The 8,936-nt window shown below is 35.2% G+C and overlaps 1 protein-coding gene across 1 annotated transcript in view; it reads left to right on the top strand.

Annotated features, from left to right (window-relative positions):
- Positions 1-1,928: 1,928 nt before the first annotated feature.
- The window catches only part of LOC139716822 (microfibril-associated glycoprotein 4-like), a 20,828-nt gene continuing 13,820 nt past the window's right edge, over positions 1,929-8,936 (top strand). The window contains exons 1-3 of the mRNA XM_071628355.1: positions 1,929-2,131; positions 6,365-6,493; positions 8,879-8,936. The exon at positions 8,879-8,936 is cut by the window's right edge and continues 86 nt beyond it. Of these exons, the coding sequence (XP_071484456.1) occupies positions 2,036-2,131; positions 6,365-6,493; positions 8,879-8,936 (283 nt within the window). The 5' untranslated portion in view covers positions 1,929-2,035. The remainder of the gene's footprint in view (positions 2,132-6,364; positions 6,494-8,878) is intronic.

Below are 8,936 nucleotides of genomic sequence, written 5' to 3'. Positions count from 1 at the left end.
GGAAGTTGTATTTCTTGTAGTTTTTCGAGAATTCTAAAGTGTGATTATGTATGTCCTCTTGTCCTCTTTTCATTTCTTAATACTTGTTACACACTGTGGGCCCCACCTTCAACTCTAATCTTTGGAAAAGATAGTTCTACCGCTTTGAAAATCAATGTTAATCATAAATCATAATCATGCGTTAAATGAGAGTTTAAAAATTTAAGTTTAACCTGGTAATACCTTTCTTTAGGTTGTCCTAGAGTTTTACATCCTGCTTTCTTTTCTGTTTATTACAAAGAGCACAGCTTGGTGAGTCTGCTTTAGGTAGGACCTACTAATTGAATTGCCCCTACTACAAAGCGTCTTTTACTTGGTAACACTTTTCCACAGTGTGTACTTTCTTTTCATTATTTGTGAACTTTGTATAGAGTTATTTTTCACATTATAAGGCACATGGGTTGCTTTTGCAGAATCTACCCCTATATACTGAAAGTCCATGTCTTGCGGTTTTTCAATTGTTGATTTTGTGATGCAGGTTCACAATATTGCTCCCTCCAATGTCGCTTTTCCATTTTTTTTTTTTTGCTTTTGTTATTTGTTGTTTGCTTGAAGAAACTTCTTGGAAAAACGGAAATAAAGAGACTTCAGTGTTCGAAGAAAAACTTTCCAGTGCAAAGTGTACACTCAATCAACGTGTTTACAGTATACTCGACAGAATATCGCGGTGTTTACGATAATTCAAATTATTTCGTAACAAAAAGACAAAAGCCATGCACTAATCATCACTTAGGCCTGCACAGAAAAACAAAATAATCTCGGTACAAAAATGGAGAATAGCAGATTATTGTCGATATAAGCTGGATGTGAATGAAAGTGAATTCTCTGTATTTCAATCTCCATTTGAAGACTACTAAGCACCCGGTGAGCATCTTCGGAAAATTCGGTAATACGTCGAACCACTCGAGCAAAAGCTTTTATAGACTGCATGGGCCATTCTTTCTGGTTAGAGACTTGTATTGAAATAGTTTTGGTTTGTAACTAATGATAACGCTGGGTTGCCGTATGCAACCGTCGTACGATCCGCTATACCTACGCAACGATTGGCCATTCGGCAGTTCGGTGTAGCTGATCGTAAATTTGTGTCAAGGTCTATCACAATTTGTGATGTTTCTTCTCAAAACTCTTTTCATGCTGGCAAATCATGAACACTATACTCCGTTTGCAAATAAATGTCAAGGATCTTCGTGAACATGACCCACACCTTATACAAATGCCAGACTTGCCATGACGTCTGCATAGGTAATAATATGAACATAATCTAAACTCACCACGTTTGGGTAGACAAAAATAACAGTTGCTTCAGTCAATGTCAGTTGCTTTCTATGGTATACTTGCCAGCTTTCAGCTCCTAGAGAATTTATTCATTCTTGCAAACACACAGACAGAGAAACACACAGACACGCACACACACATACACACATACACACACACACATACACACACACACATGCACACACACACACACGCACACATAACACACATACACACACACACAAGTGATGACGGAAGCACCTGAGAGTTATGCCACAAAGAATCCACCTTTAGTGTTTCCTTCCTCTTTTACCAACTAATACAACATTGTATGATGTCTCTATTCCACGCGTTATTCAGTGGTATCTAAAGTGGAATCTGAAGGGCCTAGATATATAATTACTGAACTTTAGATCTGGGATCGGAAGGCTAAAGACGACACTATTAGGCTAAAAAAAAAGAAAAAAAAAAAGATGTGTTCTGCACATGCGCGAGTCGCTGGTTCCATTGTTCAACCCGGGAGACTGCGTCATCGTATATAGCGTTCGTGTCGTATTATCAAACGCTCGTCTGTTATCTGTTGGAAAAGGTCGCGCTTCTCTTTATACTCAGCCATTCGCTTTCATCGTGAAGAATTTAAAAAACGAGCTGCATTGTTGGAAATACATTCGCTTTAAATAGCTGTGGGCAACGTTCCTTGGAATACATTTTTTTTTGTTCGATCTCAAGAAAAGTGAGCGACATGGCAATCAAGCTGTTTCTTTTTGTCTCCTGTCTTGTTACGGCATTTGCATGGCAGCTGTCCAGTTCTCAGGAGTCTAGTTCTTCATCCTGGCAGGTTTGTTTGTTTGTTTGTTTGTTTTTTATTGTTCCATATTCCACATTTCAACAAATACATAAAACATAAACATCACAATACAAAAGCCTGGATGAATTGTCACGTACAGCTTATAAGACAATAAAACATGTGAAGGTTGAGGTTGAAACAGAGGTATGGAGGGAACCGATCCTATCTCTGCGCAAGTCATCCCTTCCTTCTATTTTTCTATATGAATTATGAATTATGTATAATTTTATAATACGGCCTGCAAGCAAAGCAAGCTACGCTTTTATTAGGTGTAGCCCTTCTGTACTATACATCATATCTTGTCCTTTTTGTTACTCATTGTAAAACCAGTAACGACAAAACTACTTTGTAAACCAAATATATATATATATATATATATATATATATATATATATACATATATACACTCAGCAAAAAAAGTAAGTTTCCCCCTAGCATTTGTGGATATATCTCAAAAAGTATTCAACCGATTTTCATAATTCAAACGGAAATGGATAAAAAAATGTATTACTCATAACATGAGTGGCAAATCATTGCCACCAGATATCATTATTGGTGTGAAAAATGCATTTTATGTCAAAATGCATGGAAACAAAAGTTGCACTTTAGTGATTTGCGATGACTTTTACACAAATAATCAAACAATCACTCATGATTCTGAACATTTAAGCATGGGTTATTGCATATTTCTCTATCTCTTTCTTTTCATGAGCATATAGTGAAGTATTTGATAATTGATATGTCCACCACCCGCAATGACCAGCCACCATCTCCTCCTCATACTGTTAACTTAAATTTGTACTTAGCGCTGCTCAATGTTGGCCCATGCTCTCTGCAAGATGAACTGAAATTCTTGCAGTTAAGTGTCATCTTTCAACTTCTTGCTCGCTTTCCACTTAATGATATCCCAAAGATTCTCTTTTGGATTACAGTCAGGGGATCTTGCAGGCCACTCCATACGTTCGATGCTATTTCCCTCAGCAAACTGATCTACAACTGGAGGGCATGATGCAAAATGCCCACAGGCACATTAACCCTATAAAGCCCAAGGGGGGGGGGGCACATTGTGCCCCCCCTACCAGATTTTCGTTTGCCACTCCTTCGTCCTTAATTCGATTTCAACCAAATTTGGTGACTTTTCCTAAAATCTTATTGCGAACATTTTGATATATAATTTAACTATATTTTGTGTTGCTGGTTGCCATGGCAACCATAAACTGACAACCATGTCAGTCAGATTATGCATTTTTTTTCTGTTCCCATTTCATTTAACAGCATTACAGTGTATGAAATGGGTATTTCTTGGCTGAAATTTGTTGAAGAAGCAAAATTTGAAGTAATTATGGTCCTGGAAAGTTTTTCTTATTATTTCCTTTGTTTTTATGTGACAAAGGCATAAAACAATAGATATAATAGAGATAATTGAAAACAATAATATTTTCTACAGATTGCTCTTATATTTTGAGTTATTTTGATTCCTTCAGCCAAGTTATGCCTCTAATATCATTAGTTTATCATATTATCAATTTGCAATCTCAAAATTCCACTATTATGCAAATATGAAATATCATAACTATACATGTTCCCATCCCAAACATTTCATCTCGGGTCTCATAATGTATCACTATGTTGATATGAAGAGCGCCCCCATGTGGTGACCTTGAGAAATTTCAAACATAACAAATAATAAAATTCGACTTGCTTATCATTTGTGGCAAATATGGAAATGATTGGTCTATAATAAGACATATATAATGGGGATAAAGAAATTATACCGAAAAGTCATGTTTTTAGCATATTTCCTATGTATTTCTTTATATTTTTGTAAATAGCGCCCTCCATGGGTGACCTTGTGAAAATTCAAATGTACGGTCATGTAGAGTATGAGTTACTCTACCCACGTGCCAAATATGACAATGATACATCAAATAATAAAAAAGTTATATAGGGGGGGGGGGGCACAATGTGCCCCCCCTTGGGCCTGCGAGGGGTCAAAATAGCTTGGGCTTAATAGGGTTAATGTGATCAACCTAAATTGGAATTACAAATCACATGGCTTCTACCAATATTTTCATATTGAGAAGGCCTATTGTTCAAAAAGTATGCATAACATCTGTTTAATAGGGAAGCACATTGTACCTGAAGAAATTCCTGAGAATTACACAATTTAAAAAGATCATTTGATAACTTACATAGGAAATGTATACAATATGCTTCCTATGGCCTAAAGTGCAACTTTTTTCCCCATGCATTTTGACATAAAATGCGATTTTTTACACAAAGAATAATATCTGGTGGCAATGATATGCCGTTCATGTTATGAGTAATGAAATTCCCTATCCATTCCCGTTTGAATTATGAACATCCGTAAAATACTTTTTGAGATATATCCAAAAATGTTAGGGGGGAACTTACTTTTTTTGCTGAGTGTATATATATACATACATACATACATACATACATTATGTAACTTATATTTGAATCTAAATAAATGAATAATTACATATATAATACATTGTACATTTATAATATAATTTACATCTAAATATAAGTAAATGAAAGAAATATATATTACATATATGTACATATATACATTCATATATATTATATATAATTATATATGATATTATATTTGATATGGTACCAACAATGTGTGTAGACATGTACATGTATGTGTTTTTACAACCATAATGCATGAACAAATAAATCGAATCAAGCAAATAGAATAAAATAAAATAAAATAAAGTCAAGTCAAGGTTATGACAAGGATTTATTCAATTAGTTATACAGCTGTACTGGCATCGAATAAACTCTTTTATCCGGCAGCCTCACACTGAAAGAATCGGTTTTCGGCCTGAATTGGTCAAGAACCAAACGAGTAAATTCACAATTTGTAGAGTTCATGCAACCCAGAGATGACAAGATAACGGGCTATAGGAATAACGACGTAATGACGTGGAGATAAAGATATGTTCGCTGATACTATGTGTTGATACTGTGTAAACTTGAATTCAAAAGCTTCAAGGAAATACACATTTCTCAGCCACAATTCTGAGCGGTAGAGAGATAAATAGTTGTTTGTGTCTTGGAATTGCTTCTCAGCACTCTATCTTTAAAGGCACTGAATGCGAACGTACGAAGATTATTGCTATGTCAATTGAAATGGGGAACTAGCAATGTGAGGAAGGTAGTATGTCCGTTCTTAAGCAATAATATGTTATACTATAATATGATATAATATGATATAATATAATATAGTAAAATATAATACACTATAATAATAGTATAATAGTATAATATAATATAATATAATATGATATAATTTGATATAATATAACATAATATAATATAATTGTATATAATACAATAATTACAATGATATGAGGTATTTAGGACGTTATGAGGACTTACAGTAAGTAGTACCACCAGCGACATCATTATTGTGAAAAAAAAAAGACTATTAGAAATTCGCAATGCCTGCATTTGATAAACTAGATCGCAAAGGTAAGATATTCTTGTGTATATCAACATCTTTTTGTCATAAATTAGGATGCCACATCAAAAGTTGTTTTGATTGAAAAATAAATGAGGAACTTGAAAAGCGATAAATTGTTTGAATGTCAAAAACTATGAAATGTCATGACGGGGAAGGGGGTGTCGGGAAGGAGGTGGAGTTCACTTATCATGGCAGAAACGTTTCTTGACACAAAATACATTCAGGTGCGAGTTTCTTCCCTCTACAAATTAGATTTGTTAAGATCGCAACTGCTGATCTGTAATTTAACAAACAGTTGCGATCTTAACAAATCTAATTTGTAGAGGGAGACAACGTGAAGAAACTCGCACCTGAACCTTCACCCCTCTGAATAATATCTTTCTTTCATACAAAATATATTGTTGAAACTATGTATATTTCATAATCTTATTCCAACATTATTTGAAGAAAGATTACTTTTTGATTAATCATAATGGAATGAGAAGTGTAGTGTAAAGCACAGTAACAAGTGAGAAAAGAAAAATAGAAGTCTATACCCATAGCTTGATATCCTGTTTATTTTAATTTCAAGAACCCCTCCAAATTCAGACATAACTATGGCTGAACGAGCAATCCTTCCCATGATTGAAGAATGAATAAATAAATACCCCCCCCCCCCAAAAAAAAAGGATAAACGAGGAGCACTATTATTATCATCATGTCTTTATCATTCTTGTCCCGACACTTAGCCTACTTCACCTGCATCGCAGCCCGTGACTGATGAGCTACCTTCCCGATCTGAGTCTTCGTCCGAGTCTTCGGTGCCGTACACATGGTCGTCAAGTTCCGTGACAGCAACATGGTCGGAACTGTCTGAGGTAGCAACCAAGGTGAATCAGGCCCTTAGGAACTAGGATTTTTATGGGAGGGTTTAGATTTAGAAAAACAGGGACTTTTTTAGTTTAAGTTTATGTTCAGTTCCGTTATCTTACACATTAGGGGCGCAAAAAAAAAATCTGGTGCCACTTCCTGATTTGATCAGCCGACAAGCACAAAATTCATCTGCTGACAAGCAAAAAAAAAAAGAAAAAAAAAAGAAGGATTCAGCGCAATTTTGTGATGCGGCTACACCAACAAGCCCCTTTTACATCATTTCTATTTCTTTTACCATTCTGTGATTATTTTACAGTGAGGGTTACAGGTAAAGGTGGTATTTGAAGGCCTTTATCAAATATACCTGCCAATTTTCACTCATCAGAAGGGTCCTGATTATCATGGCTTATTGTATTATTTGGAAGATTTATCTAATGGCTGATTTTTCTTGCTTAATTATTTCATTTGTCGTCTTTCTCTGGTCAAAAAAAAAATCATCGGCGAGTAATCTAAAAATGAATATTGTCGCGTGCGTCTATACGTATACCTGCCTCAAGTGTGTTCGCGTGGCTTTGCCGTGCAGAAAACAATTTGATGATATAAGATGAATGCTTTCTGCAATATCCTTGTTAAAGGAATGGTATAGATTTAGTTGAGATGGGGATTCAGGATTTAACTTTTTGCGTGACAATTACAAACCACTAATATTTTTTTTTTTAATATGAAATATCAAAAAGCAAACAATTATGGGAGGAATTAAAAGTTTATTAGATGATAAATTTGTTAAGATTGAGATGATAAAAAAACAAAGAGGTCCTAACAAAAGGTAGGACCCAGCTTTTATCAGGAGCGCTTTGTCTTATATTGTTTTGAATATCTCAATTATTTTAAAAGCGATTATCATCAAAATTAATAAATTTTGAATTCCTCTCAGGTATAATATGCTCTTTAAAATTTCATATAGCAGCTTCTAAGTATCTCGCAAAAAAATTAAAAGCTGAATCCTCACCTCAGTCAATACTATAACATCCCTGTAAGGTAATAAGAACGGATATATATATATATATATATATATATATACAATTGAGTAAGTTGTCCACGTGTTGGTATGATAATATCATCAAAAATAAATCTAAAACCAAGTTCATGCTGTATTCACCAATAGTTTATTTCGAGCGAGTCGAGAAAGAGTTAATCGCTCAGGAAGAAACTATTATCATAGGCATACATTCGACTGAGCAAAGGATAATAATGATAGTTAAAAAAAATATGCATATGGCAAGATACAAAGAGAATTAAGTAAGAAGATGCAGCAGACTATAAGATTGCCATTTTTCTTCAATAACAAACTTGGCAACTGCTCCAGAACATGTCACAATAACAAAACATAATGATGTTTGATGCAATGACTAACTAGCCTAACCTCATGATAAACGGTTTGAACATTGATAAACAATGTCGAAGTTTACCCATATAGGGGAAGACATTATGCTCGAGGTACCAGGTATTTGTGCAAGCTAACTTAGTGATAATGTACGTGGTACTAATGCGTACATGTCGACAGTCAGTGGGTCGACCGGGAGCGCACATCCCGCGGGGCCCGGGCCTGGCCGGGCCGGGCAAGCTAACGTGTACGCGCGTGTACCAAGCTAGTAATCTGAGTGCTTGTGCTGAGCGGCGTCTGCTAACTAAGCACAACTCCGTGCTTATACGTCATCAATCGGTTCAGGGGTGTTGGTCACGTGACTATCTTTTTCTCAAAAGCTGCAACGGGGTCCTCCAAAAATGTGATATTTCGGGGAGTTTCTAGAAGCGATAAAAACCGGAACGACACTGACAACATATTTACATTGATAATTATGACATATATTTTACATTTCTTTTGCATATTAAAACATTTTGCAAGCATTTTATTAGGTCTTTAAGATCGCAACTGCTGATCTGTAAATTAACAAACAGTTACGATCTTAACAAATTTAATTTGTAGAGGGAGACAACGTGAAGAAATTCGCACCTGAACCTTCACCCCTCTGAATAATATCGTTCTTTCATACAAAATATATTGTTGAAACTATGTATATTTTATAATCTTATTCCAACATTATTTGAAGAAAGATTACTTTTTGATTAATCATAATGGAATGAGAAGTGTAGTGTAAAGCACAGTAACAAGTGAGAAAAGAAAAATAGAAGTCTATACCCATAGCTTGATATCCTGTTTATTTTAATTTCAAGAACCCCTCCAAATTCAGACATAACTATGGCTGAACGAGCAATCCTTCCCATGATTGAAGAATGAATAAATAAATACCCCCCCCCAAAAAAAAAAGGATAAACGAGGAGCACTATTATTATCATCATGTCTTTATCATTCTTGTCCCGACACTTAGCCTACTTCACCTGCATCGCAGCCCGTGACTGATGAGCTACCTTCCCGATCTGTGTCTT

The sequence above is a fragment of the Diadema antillarum genome, unplaced genomic scaffold (genome assembly GCF_040938485.1).
Source record: "Diadema antillarum isolate AM-2024a unplaced genomic scaffold, OU_Dant_1.0 scf00000070, whole genome shotgun sequence".
In the NCBI taxonomy this organism is placed as follows: Eukaryota; Metazoa; Echinodermata; class Echinoidea; order Diadematoida; family Diadematidae; genus Diadema; species Diadema antillarum.
The sequence above is the reverse complement of the archived record's forward strand: the minus strand, read 5'-3'. Positions and strand labels throughout refer to the sequence as shown.